General features: G+C 43.8%; 1 protein-coding gene across 1 annotated transcript; it reads left to right on the top strand.

Moving 5' to 3' along the window:
• Nucleotides 1-2,097: 2,097 nt before the first annotated feature.
• LOC311133239 (uncharacterized protein) lies at nt 2,098-15,183 on the top strand (the record flags this gene model as incomplete). Its single annotated transcript, XM_084166726.1, has 4 exons — nt 2,098-2,182; nt 3,845-4,016; nt 14,338-14,517; nt 15,072-15,183. The coding sequence occupies exons 1-4, from the start codon at nt 2,170-2,172 to the stop codon at nt 15,181-15,183; spliced, it is 477 nt and encodes a 158-aa protein (XP_084022852.1). The 5' UTR covers nt 2,098-2,169.
• Between the last annotated feature and the right edge of the window lie 2,116 nt (nt 15,184-17,299).

The raw sequence follows: 17,299 nt of genomic DNA, 5'->3' as shown, positions 1-17,299 counted from the left end.
GACAAAAAAACAGAAAACTTGGGCGTGCATAACTATTCACCCCCCCCCAAAGTCAATACTTTGTAGAGGCACCTTTTGCATCAATTACAGCTGCAAGTCTCTTCGGGCATGTCTCTATAAGCTTGGCACATCTATCCACTGGGATTTTTGCCCATTCTTCAAGGCAAAACTGCTCCAGCTCCTTCAAGTTGGATGGGTTCCGCTGGTGTAAAGCAATCTTTAAGTCATACCACATATTCTCAATTGGATTGAGGTCTGGGCTTTGACTAGGCCATTCCAAGACATTTCAATGTTTCCCCTTAAACCACTCGAGTGTTGCTATAGCAGTATGCTTAGGGTCATTGTCCTGCTGGAAGGTGAACCTCCGTCCCAGTCTCAAATCTCTGGAAGACTGAAACAGGTTTCCCTCAAGAATTGCCCTGTATTTAGCGCCATTCATCATTCCTTCAATTCTGACCAGTTTCCCAGTCCCTGCCGATGAAAAACATCCCCACAGCATGATGCTGCCACCACCATGCTTCACTGTGGGGAGGGTGTTCTCGGGGTGATGAGAGGTGTTGGGTTTGTGCCAGACATAGCGTTTTCCTTGATGGCCAAAAAGCTCAATTTTAGTCTCATCTGACCAGAGTAACTTCTTCCATATGTTTGCGGAGTCTACCATATGCCTTTTGGCAAACACCAAACGTGTTTGCTTATTTCTTTCTATAAGCAATGGCTTTTTTCTGGCCACTCTTCCGTAAAGCCCAACTCTGTTGAATGTACGGCTTAAAGTGGTCCTATGGACAGATACTTCAATCTCCGCTGTGGAGCTTTGAAGCTCCTTCAGGCTTATCTTTGGTATCTTTGTTGCCTCTCTGATTAATGCCCTCCTTGCCTGGTCCGTGAGTTTTTTTTTCTACCGGATGTTGATTTGCACTGTTTGTTTATTGAAATCACCAAAGCAACGCATAAAGTTGCGCTGGCTTGCTTTTGCCATCACCCTCTTTCTTGCTTTCTTGTCCCGCTATACCGACTGGTATGATGGTTTTTGCATCCCTTGTTTAAACGCAGCATTACAAATACTACACTTGAAAAATGTTGTCATCAAAGTCTGTCATTCTCTGGATTTATGGTGCTTTCAAGACAACTGGGAACAAGGTCGAATCATGACGTCAGTGATCTTCAGGTCGGCGCTCTAGAAAGAGGCCCGGGATCCCGACTCGGAATTCCAAGTTGGATTGCCGTTCAAAACATATTTTCCCAGTCGGAGCTCGTTTTCTTCAGAGTTCCCAGTTGTCTTGAACTCACTGAAGTCTGAGATTTCCCAGTTCCGAGTTTCCAGTTGTTTTGAAAGCGGCAGAAGTCATGCTGGATTGACACCATGGCCAATGTTGAATGTGTATCCTTTCAAAATGTATTTTGTTAGAGCAACCCTGTTTAAAGCAAACTTGTGTGAAGTGACCTTTACCAAAGTGATTCTACTGACCCCTGGTGTCTACGGTGTTGATTACAGTTGTATTTCGGTCGGCCAATAACATAAGGACATTACCTTCGCCTTTAAAATTATTGAACCGAAGCTGGCGCCCGATGCGGCGCGCAAACTCAAACGAAACTGGAGTTGGTTGTCAGCAACGTCGATTGCAAGCAGCAAGCAGATATAGCAAAAAATCTCAAACGACATCGTTTTATGAAAAGAAGTATCTAGTTATAAGTCGTCTCGTAACTTTGGATGTACGGAAACATTTTCATGACTGCGCCAGTAAGTTTATGGTGCATTATTTGAAGCCAGGAAGAAGGCTAGGTAACGGTGGCTAACGAGTTGGCATTGTTGGTAACCAAGCAGCTGGCAAACCACCCAGTGAATTCGTAAACAATGCCTTGTGTTGCACAGAAATGTTTGGCTAGTTAGCTAGCTACCTATTTGTGCTGAACGTTACTGTATTTGAGAACAGTTTGCTAGCTTACTAGGCAGCTAACTAGTTATATTTTCTGAGGGAGTTGTGCTTGTTCATCACCTGAAGATGACTTCCGCAATGGTAAGTGAACATGATGATGATGATGATGATGATGAGATGCCAACAAGCTAATGCTGTGAACATCTTCCTTTCACATTGTTAGGACGACCCAACCCTGGAGAGGCACTTCAAGGGCCACAGAGACACCATAACAAGTGTTGACTTCAACTGTAACATGAAACAAATTGGTAAGTTTTATTGTTCGTCAATCATTCAAATAAAAATCAAATCAAATGTATTTGGCACATACGCCGAATACTACAGGTGTAGACATTACCGTAAGATGCTTACTTACGAGCCCTTCCCAACAATGCAGAGTTAAAAAGTACGAAAAATGTGCTAAAAAGGAAACAGTAGCAATAAAATACAATAACGAGACTATATACAAGGAGTACCAGTACCAAGTCAACGTGCAGGGGTACGAGGTAATTGAGGTAATATGTACATGTAGGTAGGGATAAAAGTGACTAGGCAATCAGGATAGATAATAAACAGAGTAGCAGCAGCGTATGTAAAGAGTGTGTGTGTGTGTGTGTGTGTGTGTGTGTGTGTGTGTGTGTGTGTGGAGTTAATGTGTTTTGTGTCAGTGTAGTAGTATGTGTGGGTAGAGTCCAGTGAGTGTGGATAGAGCCGGTGCAAATAAAAAGGGGGTCAACGCAAATAGTCCGGGTAGCCATTTGATGAGCTGTTCAGCAGCCTTGGGAGTAGAAGCTGTTCAGAAGCCTTTTGGTCCCAGACTTGGCGCTCCGGTACCGCTTGCCAGGTCTATGACTTGGGTGGCTGGAGGCTGGAACAATTTTTATGGCCTTCCTCTGACACCGCCTGGTATAGAGGTCCTGGATGGCAGGGAGCTCAGCCCCAGTGATGCACTGGGCCGTACACACTACCCTCTGTAGCGCCTTACGGTTGGATGCCAAGCAGTTGCCATACCAGGTCGGTGATGCAGCCAGTCAAGATACTCTCAATGGTGCAGCTGTAGAACCTTTTGAAGATCTGAGGCCCCATACAAAGTCTTTTCAGCCTCCTGAGGGGGAAGAGGCGTTGTCGTGCCCTCTTCACGACAGTGTTGATGTGTTTGGACCATGATAATTCCTTAGTGATGTGGACACCGAGGAGCTTGTAGGGAGGGATGTAGCTCAGTTGATAGAGCATGGCGTTTGCAACGCCAGGGTTGTGGGTTTGATTCCCACGGGGGGCCAGTATAAAAATAAATAATGTATTCACTAATTGTAAGTCGCTCTGGATAAGAGCGTCTGCTAAATGACTAAAATGTAAATGTAAATGTAATGCAATGACTAACATGACAAGAGGAACTGAATGTATAAATTGGGTAGTGCCTCATGTCCATTCTACATTTTGTAAAAAACATTATTTTTTTGGGGGGTGGGGGGGGGACTCCCTGCCGACCCCGCCGACCCCTCGCCCCACAGTTTGGGAACCACTGGTCCAGTGGGTACAGGCTGTTTTGTCTTCTACTGTATTAGTTGTCTGATGGGTACAGGCTGTTTGTGCTTTAGCCAACACTATCAGTGGTTGCCGCTATAGCTTGGCAGAGACAGGGCTGGCTACAGCACATACACTACTAGCTGTGGGACAGAACATCTTAAGTGCCTTGCTCAAGGGCACATCGACAGATTTTTCACCTAGTCGGCTCGGGGATTAGAACCAGCGACCTTTCGGTTACTGGCACAACGCTCTTAACCACTAAGCTACCTGCATACATGGGGGAACAGGCTAGACTAACTTCTTTATACGTCTCTCTGATCTTGGTTGCTCCAGTTACAGGCTCCACGTATATTATTGATAATACAATCAACTGATAATATGTCTATGTTCTTTGTTGTCTCCAGCGACCGGCTCCATGGACTCCTGTCTGATGATCTGGAACATGAAGCCCCAGATGAGAGCCTATCGATTCGTTGGACATAAAGATGCTGTGACATCAGTCCAGTTCTCTCCCTCCGGACACCTGGTGGCCTCAGCTTCCAGGGACAAGACTGTCCGCCTCTGGGTGCCCAGTGTGTAAGTCAAGCACACCTACAAGTTAGATAGGAGTGAAGATGTGGCTATTAAAACACTTGCCATACATGATTTATGCCACATATTGCCACTGGGTGGCAGTGACGTTGCATTTAAAAAAATTATTTTACATGTTAGTCACTTAGGCAGAGGCTCTTATCCAGAGAGACTTCCAGTTAGTGCATTCATCTGAAGGTAGCTAGGTGAGAGAACCTAGTCACTCAACCATGGAGGACTGACTCTGAAACCTAGACAGTCCTGTGTTTCTTCACGTGTGTTTAATGGAACTGTGCTCTCACTGGCTAAAGATCTGACAAGGGAGAACACGCTCTGCGCTGGTGCAGCAGCCGTCTCCTTCTATGACATGATGTGTAATAGAATCATTTATGGTGTAAAAGATGGCTAGAAAGTAGAGTGAATAATGGATTTGGCTGAATGGAGCTAGGAAGTTTGTATCCTAGACAGCTTGGAGAAGAAGTGCAGCCCTAGACAGCTTGGAGAAGTAGTGTAGCCCTAGACAGCTTGGAGAAGAAGTGTAGCCCTAGACAGCTTGGAGAAGAAGTGTAGCCCTAGACAACTTGGAGAAGAAGTGTAGCCCTAGACAGCTTGGAGAAGAAGTGTAGCCTAGACAGCTTGGAGAAGAAGTGTAGCCCTAGACAACTTGGAGAAGAAGTGTAGCCCTAGACATCTTGGAGAAGAAGTGTAGCCTAGACAACTTGGAGAAGAAGTGTAGCCCTAGACAGCTTGGAGAAGAAGTGTAGCCCTAGATAGCTTGGAGAAGAAGTGTAGCCCTAGACAGCTTGGAGAAGAAGTGTAGCCCTAGACAGCTTGGAGAAGAAGTGTAGCCCTAGACAGCTTGGAGAAGAAGTGTAGCCTAGACAGCTTGGAGAAGAAGTGTAGCCCTAGACAACTTGGAGAAGAAGTGTAGCCCTAATAATAAAATAATATGCCATTTAGCAGATGTTTTTATCCAAAGCGACTTACAGTCATGCGTGCATAAATTTTTTGTGTATGGGTGGTCCCGGGGATCGAAGCCACTACCCTGGCGTTACAAGCGCCGTGCTCTACCAGCTGAGCTACAGAGAACCAAGTGTAGACAGCTTGGAGAAGAAGTGTAGCCCTAGACATCTTGGAGAAGAAGTGCAGCCCTAGACAACTTGGAGAAGAAGTGTAGCTTAGACAGCTTGGAGAAGAAGTGTAGCTTAGACAGCTTGGAGAAGAAGTGTAGCCCTAGACAGCTTGGAGAAGAAGTGTTCAAGTTATCTCAATAGCTCTTCGATTGAACAGATTTTCCCATTCAGTCCAGCAGTTTGAAATTATGCTGTTTATCACATTTACATAATATTATCACATAATATTTTTGTAGTATCTGGAGCATGTGTTATCTGAGAGTACCGTACCCCAGGAATAACCCACTGTAACGTCTGACTGCTGCTGAAGCACTGCTTTCAAATTGAGCGAGTTTCTTCCTTACACATATCTTGTTATCTGGCTTGATGACACTGTCATTTAAAAAAACATGTAATTGAGCTGGTGAAGAAGTTGAAGTTCAAGGTTGGTTTCTTTTACAGAAACAAAGCATGTCTGACTTTTGTTAATAGGAAGGAAATTGTCCAGGACACTTTTATGTCTATTTTAGATAATGGGGATATTATCTACAATATATGCATGCAGCAGCATCTACACTTAAACCACTAGATGCTGTTTTCCATTGTGCCCTGGTGATGGTTATATAACTCACTATTGTGTTTTGTGTAAAGAAGTGGGTTGGGCCTCTGTATGTAAGGAGAGAGAATCATTTTCTTGTGTTTATCTACAAAGCACTCATGCAGAAACGTCCTATATATCTGTCATCATTAATTAAATTTAGACTTGCAAATTACCAAACCCGGTCTCAGGCTTGGATAACAAACAAAAAACACTGCAAGGCTCTTCGGTCTTCACAGAGTTGGGTAAAGCTGCTTAAAATTTTAGTTGGTGCCCTTTGTGTGGAACAACTCACAGAGCTCTCTGAAATGAGATGTTCTGGTCCCACTGGGTCAGTTCAGAGTAATGATCAGAGACCTCTGTTGACAAATGTGCCTGTTCTTCTATTTTTTGTTGTTGTAATTTTGTGTATTGTATGTGTTTTGATGTACAGTGGGGGGAAAAAAGTATTTAGTCAGCCACCAATTGTGCAAGTTCTCCCACTTAAAAAGATGAGAGAGGCCTGTAATTTTCATCATAGGTACACGTCAACTATGACAGACAAATTGAGATTTTTTTTCTCCAGAAAATCACATTGTAGGATTTTTAATGAATTTATTTGCAAATTATGGTGGAAAATATGTATTTGGTCACCTACAAACAAGCAAGATTTCTGGCTCTCACAGACCTGTAACTTCTTCTTTAAGAGGCTCCTCTGTCCTCCACTCGTTACCTGTATTAATGGCACCTGTTTGAACTTGTTATCAGTATAAAAGACACCTGTCCACAACCTCAGTCACACTCCAAACTCCACTATGGCCAAGACCAAAGAGCTGTCAAAGGACACCAGAAACAAAATTGTAGACCTGCACCAGGCTGGGAAGACTGAATCTGCAATAGGTAAGCAGCTTGGTTTGAAGAAATCAACTGTGGGAGCAATTATTAGGAAATGGAAGACATACAAGACCACTGATAATCTCCCTCGATCTGGGGCTCCACGCAAGATCTCACCCCGTGGGGTCAAAATTATCACAAGAACGGTGAGCAAAAATCCCAGAACCACACGGGGGACCTAGTGAATGACCTGCAGAGAGCTGGGACCAAAGTAACAAAGCCTACCATCAGTAACACACTACGCCGCCAGGGACTCAAATCCTGCATTTTTTGGTAAAAACTCAACTCGTCGTGTTTGGAGGACAAAGAATGCTGAGTTGCATCCAAAGAACACCATACCTACTGTGAAGCATGGGGGTGGAAACATCATGCTTTGTGGCTGTTTTTCTGCAAAGGGACCAGGACGACTGATCCGTGTAAAGGAAAGAATGAATGGGGCCATGTATCGTGAGATTTTGAGTGAAAACCTCCTTCCATCAGCAAGGGCATTGAAGATGAAACGTGGCTGGGTCTTTCAGCATGACAATGATCCCAAACACACCGCCCGGGCAACGAAGGAGTGGCTTCGTAAGAAGCATTTCAAGGTCCTGGAGTGGCCTAGCCAGTCTTCAGATCTCAACCCCATAGAAAATCTTTGGAGGGAGTTGAAAGTCTGTGTTGCCCAGCGACAGCCCCAAAACATCACTGCTCTAGAGGAGATCTGCATGGAGGAATGGGCCAAAATACCAGCAACAGTGTGTGAAAACCGTGTGAAGACTTACAGAAAACGTTTGACCTGTGTCATTGCCAACAAAGGGTATATAACAAAGTATTGAGAAACTTTTGTTATTGACCAAATACTTATTTTCCACCATAATTATCTAATAAATTCATAAAAAATCCTACAATGTGATTTTCTGGATTTTTTTCTCTCAATTTGTCTGTCATAGTTGACGTGCACCTATGATGAAAATTACAGGCCTCTCTCATCTTTTTAAGTGGGAGAACTTGCACAATTGGTGGCTGACTAAATACTTTTCCCCCCCCACTGTATTTATGCAGTATATTTATCTGTAAAATAGACCCTAGTCTCAGTATGACTTCCCTGTCAAAATAAAGGTACAATAAAATAAAACATCTCATTCACACACTCATAGACACTACACTCTTTAAATATTCAAATGACGAGGGTAGGCAACAACACAACACTGATCCTCAACACGGGGGCCCCTCAGGGGTGCGTGCTTAGTCCCCTCCTGTACTCCCTGTTCACTCATGACTGCGTGGCCAGGCACGACTCCAACACCATCATTAAGTTTGCCGATGACACAACAGTGGTAGGCCTGATCACCGACAACGATGAGACAGCCTACAGGGAGGAGGTCAGAGACCTGGCCATGTGGTGCCAGGACAACAACCTCTCCCAGCCTACACTACCGGTAAAAAGTTTTACACACCTACTCATTCAAGGGTTTTTCTTTATTTTTTTACTATTTTCTACATGGTAGAATAATAGTGAAGACATAACTATGAAATAAGACATATGGAATCATGTAATATCTAGACGTATTGATTAGAAAAATGTAAAATTGGTAGAGTACTGCAGTGGATGGGGGGTATACAGAAGATAGCCCTATTTGGTAAAAGAGCAAGTCCATATTATGTCAAGAACAGCTCAAATAAGCAAAGAGAAACGACAGTCCATCTTTACTTTAAGACGGGAAGGTCAGTGAATACGGAAAATGTCAAGAACTTTGAACGTTTCTTTGGACCGCCGCAGGAATGGAAGACCGAGTTACCTCTGCTGCAGAGGATAAGTTAATTAGAGTTACCAGCCTCAGAAATTGCAGGCCAAATAAATGTTTCACAGAGTTCAAGTAACAGACACATCTCAACATCAACTGTTCAGAGGATCAGGCCTTCATGGTCGAATTGCTACAAAGAAACCACAACTAAAGGACACCAATAAGAAGAAGAGACTTGCTTGGGCCAAGAAACACGACCAATGGACATTAGACCGGTGGAAATGTATCCTTTGGTCTGGAGTCCAAATTTGAGATTTTTGGTTCCAACCGCCGTGTCTTTGTGAGACGCGGTGTGGGTGAACGGATGATCTCCTCGTGTATTTCCCACCGTAAAGCATGGAGGATGAGGTGTTATGGTGTGGGGGTGCTTTACTGGTGACACTGTCTGTGATTTATTTAGAATTCAAGGCACACTTAACCAGCATGGCTACCACAGCATTCTGCAGCGATACGCCATCCCATCTGGTTTGGGCTTAGTGGGACTATCATTTGTTTTTCAACAGGACAATGACCCAACACACCTCCAGGCTGTGTATGGGCTATTTTACTAAGAAGGAGAGTGATGGAGTGCTGCATCAGATGACCTGGCCTCCACAATCCCCCGACCTCAACCCAATTGAGATGGTTTGGGATGAGTCGGACTACAGAGTGAAGGAAAAGCAGCCAACAAATGCTCAGCATATGTGGGAACTCCTTCAAGACTGTTGGAAAAGCATTCCAGGTGAAGCTGGTTGAGAGAATGCCAAGAGTGTGCAAAGCTGTCATCAAGGCAAAGGGTCGCTATTTGAAGAATCTCAAATATATTTTGGTTTGTTTAACACTTTTTGGGTTACTACATGATTCCATATGTGTTATTTCATAGTTTTGATGTCTTCACTATTATTCTACAATGTAGAAAATAGTAAAAATAAAGAAAAACCCTTGAATGAGTAGGTGTTGTAAAAGTTTTGACCGGTAGTGTACAGGGAGGAGGTCAGTGACCTGGCAGTGTGGCGCCAGGACAACAATCATTCCCTCAATGTCAGCAAGACAAAGGAGCTGATCATGGACTACAGGAAACGGAGGGCCGAGCACGCCACCATCCGCTACAGAGGGTAGTGCGTACGGCCCAGTACATCACTGGGGCCAAGCTTCCTGCCATCCAGGACCTCTATAACAGACTGTGTCAGAGGAAGGCCCTAAAAATTGTCAGACTCCAGCCAACGGAATTGTGATTTATCAAACAATCCTCCTAGCGTCACACGGACACCGGTAGGAGATAACTATTGATACATACCAATTGTTCTTAGACTCACGCACAACCTTGGCTATTTGCATTTCGAAACACCCATAATTAACCATATATGGTCAAAATCACCCCTTTAAAGCCCGTGCGGAATATACAACGCTGTACCATGAAATACAACGGCGCAACCAAATAAAGCTAAGAAAAAACAAACTTTTCCGTGACTGATATAAATAGAAGTGCTAGTGTCAGATATTGAGTACAACCAAAAAGGTTTTATTTGGCTCACTCAGTTGTGGTTTGACCAGTAAAAATAAAAACATGGCTACAAAGAGAGGACCGTTAGGACAATTCAAGTTGCTTTAGCAATGGAACATTTACTACAAATGAGTAGGCGACACTCACCAATAAGCCAATCGTCCTCAACAGCACCCTCCTGTAGGCTTGTAGGCCAACATTGCTGTTCTGCAGAATGAACGAGTCGTGTGTTCCACCTGGCCACCTTGCCAAGACATTCAGCAGCGTCTTCTGCGCATCACATAACCTATCACCAGCACATAAAGAGGGGAAGCCTTTTCTGTTCACGTACAGACAGGAAGTCAGTCATTTAGATATAACTACAGTGGGGAGAACAAGTATTTGATACACTGCCGATTTTGCAGGTTTTCCTACTTACAAAGCATGTAGAGGTCTGTAATTTATATCATAGGTACACTTCAACTGTGAGAGACGGAATCTAAAACAAAAATCCAGAAAATCACATTGTATGATTTTTAAGTAATTCATTTGCATTTTATTGCATGACATAAGTATTTGATCACCTACCAATCAGTAAGAATTCCAGCTCTCACAGACCTGTTAGTTTTTCTTTAAGAAGCCCTCCTGTTCTCCACTCATTACCTGTATTAACTGCACCTGTTTGAACTCGTTACCTGTATAAAAGACACCTGTCCACACACTCAATCAAACAGACTCCAACCTCTCCACAATGGCCAAGACCAGAGAGCTGTGTAAGGACATCAGGGATAAAATTGTAGACCTGCACAAGGCTGGGATAGGATACAGGACAATAGGCAAGCAGCTTGGTGAGAAGGCAACAACTGTTGGCGCAATTATTAGAAAATGGAAGAAGTTCAAGATGACGGTCGGTCAATCACCCTCGGTCTGGGGCTCCATGCAAGATCTCACCTCGTGGGGCATCAATGATCATGAGGAAGGTGAGGGATCAACCCAGAACTACACGGCAGGACCTGGTCAATGACCTGAAGAGAGCTGGGACCACAGTCTCAAAGAAAACCATTAGTAACACACTACGCCGTCATGGATTAAAATCCTGCAGCGCACGCAAGGTCCCCCTGCTCAAGCCAGCGCATGTCCAGGCCCGTCTGAAGTTTGCCAATGACCATCTGGATGATCCAGAGGAGGAATGGGAGAAGGTCATGTGGTCTGATGAGACAAAAATATAGCTTTTTGGTCTAAACTCCACTCGCCGTGTTTGGAGGAAGAAGAAGGATGAGTACAACCCCAAGAACACCATCCCAACCGTGAAGCATGGAGGTGGAAACATCATTCTTTGGGGATGCTTTTCTGCAAAGGGGACAGGACGACTGCACCGTATTGAGGGGAGGATGGATGGGGCCATGTATCGCGAGATCTTGGCCAACAACCTCCTTCCCTCAGTAAGAGCATTGAAGATGGGTCGTGGCTGGGTCTTCCAGCATGACAACGACCCAAAGCACACAGCCAGGGCAACTAAGGAGTGGCTCCGTAAAAAGCATCTCAAGGTCCTGGAGTGGCCTAGCCAGTCTCCAGACCTGAACCCAATAGAAAATCTTTGGAGGGAGCTGAAAGTCCGTTTTGCCCAGCGACAGCCCCGAAACCTGAAGGTCTGTATGGAGGAGTGGGCCAAAATCCCTGCTGCAGTGTGTGCAAACCTGGTCAAGATCTACAGGAAACGTATGATCTCTGTAATTGCAAACAAAGGTTTCTGTACCAAATATTAAGTTCTGCTTTTCTGATGTATCAAATACTTATGTCATGCAATAAAATGCTAATTAATTACTTAAAAATCATACAATGTGATTTTCTAGATTTTTGTTTTAGATTCCGTCTCTCACAGTTGAAGTGTACCTATGATAAAATTACAGACCTCTACATGCTTTGTAAGTAGGAAAACCTGCAAAATCGGCAGTGTATCAAATACTTGTTCTCCCCACTGTAGTTGAAATTGTTTTGGATATGGTGCTTTTATGGCGATGTGGGTGCCGTCTGTTGCTCTGTTCGTATTTGGGAAAGAAACCCCTCTTGACGTCAACCTGTTGTGTATGGAAATTGTACGTGTTACTGGTCGTTTAGTTGATTATTGCATCCAAAACATTGGCTCATCGAGGGCTGTGAGATGCCAATCGGCAATCTCCTGCTGAAAAGTGGCTCTTGTCAAAAACCCGAGGGTGGATAGCACTTGGATGTGCATCGGAAAGGCATGTTTGCCTTTTTAAAGTAAAAGATTGGTTTGTCAGACCAATCTGTACTTTCTGCAGAAAGTCTCTAAAAACACGCTCTCTTCCAACAGAGCAAGATCAGCCTCTCACTGGATTTCCGATTATTATTATTAAATTCAGCAAAAAAAGAAACGTCCTCTCACTGTCAACTGCGTTTATTTTCAGCAAACGTAACATGTGTAAATATTTGTATGAACATAACAAGATTCAACAACTGAGACATAAACTGAACAAGTTCCATAGACGTGACTAACAGAAATGGAATAATGTGTCCCTGAACAAAGGGGGGGTCAAAATCAAAAGTAACAGTCAGTATCTGGTGTGGCCACCAGCTGCATTAAGTACTGCAGTGCATCTCCTCCTCATGGACTGCCCCAGATTTGCCAGTTCTTGCTGTGAGATGTTACCCCACTCTTCCACCAAGGCACCTGCAAGTTCCCAGACATTTCTGGGGGGAATGGCCCTAGCCCTCACCCTCCAATCCAACAGGTCCAGACGTGCTCAATGGGATTGAGATCCGGGCACTTCGCTGGCCATGGCAGAACACTGACATTCCTGTCTTGCAGGAAATCACGCACAGAACGAGCAGTATGGCTGGTGGCATTGTCATGCTGGAGGGTCATGTCATGATGAGCCTGCAGGAAGGGTATCACATGAGGGAGGAGGATGTCTTCCCTGTAACGCACAGCGTTGAGATTGCCTGCAATGACAACAAGCTCAGTCCGATGATGCTGTGACACACCGCCCCAGACCATGACGGACCCTCCACCTCCAAATCGATCCCGTTCCAGAGTACAGGCCTCGGTGTAACGCTCATTCCTTCGACGATAAACACAAATCCGACCATCAACCCTGGTGAGACAAAACCGCGATTCGTCAGTGAAGAGCACTTTTTGCCAGTCCTGTCTGGTCCAGCGACAGTGGGTTTGTGCCCATAGGCGACGTTGTTGCCGGTGATGTCTGGTGAGGACCTGCCTTACAACAGGCCTACAAGCCCTCAGTCCAGCCTCTCACAGCCTATTGCGGACAGTCTGAGCACTGTTGGAGGGATTGTGCGTTCCTGGTGTAACTCGGGCAGTTGTTGTTGCCCTCCTGTACCTGTCCCGCAGGTGTGATGTTCGGATGTACCGATCCTGTGCAGGTGTTGTTTCACGTGGTCTGCCACTGCGAGGACGATCAGCTTTCCGTCCTGCCTCCCTGTAGCGCTGTCTTAGGCGTCTCACAGTACGGACATTGCAATTTATTGCCCTAGCCACATCTGCAGTCCTCATGCCTCCTTGCAGCATGCCTAAGGCACGTTCACGCAGATGAGCAGGGACCCTGGGAATCTTTCTTTTGGTGTTTTTCAGAGTCAGTAGAAAGGCCTCTTTTAGTGTCCTAAGTTTTCATACCTGTGACCTTAATTGCCTACCATCTGTAAGCTGTTAGTGTCTTAACGACCGTTCCACAGGTGCATGTTCATTAATTGTTTATGGTTAATTGAACAAGCATGGGAAACAGTGTTTAAACCCTTTACAATTAAGATCTGTGAAGTTAATTTGTAAAAATCTAAATATCTTTCAATGATAGGGTCCTGAAAAAGGGACGTTTTCTTTTTTAGCCAAGTTTATTTACATTTACGTCATTTAGCAGACGCTCTTATCCAGAGCGACTTACAGTTAGTGAGTGCATACATTTTTCATACTGGCCCCCCGTGGGAATCGAACCCACAACCCTGGCGTTGCAAACGCCATGCTCTACCAACTGAGCTACACGGGGCCTATGCACTGATGTGGTCAAATTTACATAGCATGTCAAGATATGTTGCATGAATTCTCAATGGAAATAAAATGTAATAAAAAAATATTGAATTATTACTCAAAATGTTACACATTTTCAACAAATATTTTCCCCGTTCTACTCTTGACAAGCAGTTCCCTTATTCCACCACTTGCCACTGTGCTACCCATGGTCATGGCTATGCTAAAAGTTACGCACACTCAAACAAACGTTCATAATGATAAATCTCACACACAGAATGGAAATTATCCCACGCATGATCTCCGCACAGATTTGTGCCTACGCGTTATTGATAAATGAGGCTCCTGTTGTTTTACAAAACGTGAAAAATACAATTAGACTTGATTTTAATTTTGCAATGCATGTTTGAAGCCTGAGCAGGACAAGAAAAACTCAGTTTGTCTGGAAACTGGGCCCCGAGTCATAATTATAATTACATAATTTCATCCTTTCAGTAAGGGTGAGTCTACAGTGTTCCGAGCCCACACCGGAACGGTCCGCAGTGTCAGTTTCTCTGGTGATGGACAGACCTTGGTCACCGCCTCCGACGACAAAACTCTCAAAGTCTGGACCGTCCACAGACAGAAGTTCCTCTTCTCTCTCAACCAGCACATCAACTGGGTCCGCTGTGCCAGGTATGAAACCAACAACCTGTTTTTCACCCTCACAACAATGTTATGGTTGGCTATATGGAATCGTCAACCTGTTTCTTAGCCTGGTCTCAGATCTGTTTGTGCTCTCTAGGACAATGAACATAGCATTTAGACAGCACCAACAGATCTGGGACCAGGCTATCTGTTTTATTTTTATTTTCTTTCTTTCTTTCTTTATTTTTTGGGGGGGTAGATCAGCTTAATATTGCAGATAGATTGTATCTTCTACCAATGTAATTGTCTGCATCACTTCCAATCCCCCATGTTTTTTTATATATATACTCCCCTTTATTACTTTTCAACCCCGCCATCCAGGCTATCTGTTACTGTTTCTCTCATAACACAAATATTAAAACAGGCTTTATATAATATAATATGTATGTACATTTTATAGCATTATGCAAGTTTTATAAGTGAAGTATGTAAAAAAAAAAAATAGTATTTCAAATATTGTATTTATGTTCAGTGCGAATGCCATGTACTCCAGAGCTTAGTGTATTAAGATACATCACATTGTTGTTCCTTTCTGTCTTCAGGTTTTCACCAGACGGCAGGTTGATAGTGTCAGCCAGTGACGACAAGACCGTTAAGATCTGGGACAAGAACAGTCAGGAGTGTATCCACTCATTCTATGATCATGGAGGGTAAGGCTTAATCTGTAGTGAACTTGTATTAAACATAAAAAACAGAAATACCTTATTTACATAAGAGAAAACCTGCTCTAGAGCGCTCAGTACCTCAGGCTGGGGCGAAGGTTCACCTTCCAACAGGACAACGACACTAAGCACACAGCCAAGACAACGCAGGAGTGGCTTCAAGTCTCTGAATGTCCCGGACTTGAACCCGATCAAACATCTCTGGAGAGACCTGAAAATAGCTGTGCGGTGACACTCCCCATCTGACAGAGCTTGAGAGGATCTGCAGAGAAGAATGGGAGAAACTCCCCAAATACAGGTGTGCCAAGCTTGTAGCGTCATACCCAAGAAGACTAGAGGCTGTAATCGCTGCCAAAGGTGCTTCAACAAAGAACTGAGTAAAGGGTCTGAAATATTCATTTGCAAAAATTTCTAAAAACCCGTTTTTGCTTTGTCATTAGGGGGTATTGTATGTAGATTGATGAGGACATTGTTCTTTTAGACAATTTTAGGATAAGGCTGTAACATAACAACGTGGAAAAGGTCAATGGGTCGGAATATTTTTCGAATGCACTTTGTATATATACACTACCAGTCAAAAGTTTGGACACACCTACTCATTCAAGGGTTTTTCTTTCTTTATTTACAATTTTCTACATTGTAGAATAATAGTGAAGACATCAAAACTATGAAATAACACATATGGAATCATGTAGTAACCAAAAAAAGTGTTAAACAAATCAAAATATATTTTATATTTGAGATTCTTCAAATAGTCACTCTTTGCCTTGATGACAGCTTTGCACACTCTTGGCATTCTCTCAACCAGCTTCACCTGGAATGCTTTCCCAACAGTCTTGAAGGAGTTCCCACATATATGCTGAGCACTTGTTGGCTGCTTTTCCTTCACTCTGCCTTCCGACTCATCCCAAACCATCTCAATTGGGTTGAGGTCGGGGGATTGTGGAGGCCAGGTCATCTGATGCAGCACTCCATCACTCTCCTTCTTGGTAAAATAGCCCTTACACAGCCTGGAGGTGTGTTTTGGATCATTGTCCTGTTAAAAAAACAAATGATAGTCCCACTAAGCCCAAACCAGATGGGATGGCGTATTGCTGCAGAATGCTGTGGTAGCCACGCTGGTTAAGTGTGCCTTGAATTATAAATATATCACAGACAGTGTCACCAGCAAAGCACCCCCACACCATAACACCTCCTCCTCCATGCTTTACGGTGGGAACTACACATGCAGAGATCATCCGTTCACCTACACCACGTCTCACAAAGACACGGCGGTTGGAAGCAAAAATCTCCAATTTGGACTCCAAACCAAAGGACAAATCTCCACCGGTCTAATGTCCATTGCTCGTGTTTCTTGGCCCAAGCAGGTCTCTTCTTCTTATTGGTGTCCTTTAGTAGTGGCTTCTTTGCAGAAATTTGACCATGAAGGCCTGATTCACTCAGTCTCCTCTGAACAGTTGATGTTGAGATGTGTCTGTTACTTGAACTCTGCAAAGCATTTATTTGGGCTGCAATTTCTGAAGCTGGTAACTCTATTGAACTTATCCTCTGCAGCAGAGGTAACTCTGGATCTTCCATTCCTGTGGCGGTCGTCATGAGAGCCAGTTTCATCATAGCACTTGATGGTTTTTGCGACTACACTTGAAGAAACTTTCAAAGTTCTTGAAATGTTCTGTGTTGACTGACCTTCATGTCTTAAAGTAATGATGGGCTGTCATTTGTCTTTGCTTATTTGAGCTGTTCTTGCCGTAATATGGACTTGGTCTTTTACCAAATACGGCTATCTTCTCTATACCCCCCCTACCTTGTCACAACACAACTGATTGGCTCAAACGCATTAAGAAGGAAGGAAATTCCACAAATTAACTTTTAACAAGGCACACCTGTTAATTGAAATGCATTCCAGGTGACTACCTCATGAAGCTGGTTGAAAGAATGCCAAGAGTGAGCAAAGCTGTCATCAAGGCAAAGGGTGGCTATTTGAAGAATCTCAAATATAAAATATATTTTGATTTGTTGAACACTTTTTTGGTTACTACATGATTCCATATGTGTTATTTCATAGTTTTGATGTCTTCACTATTATTCTACAATGTAGAAAATAAAGA

This window comes from Coregonus lavaretus, assembly GCF_964263955.1.
Source record: "Coregonus lavaretus genome assembly, chromosome: 8".
Lineage (NCBI taxonomy): Eukaryota > Metazoa > Chordata > Actinopteri > Salmoniformes > Salmonidae > Coregonus > Coregonus lavaretus.
This window is presented reverse-complemented; position numbering and strand designations above follow the sequence as displayed.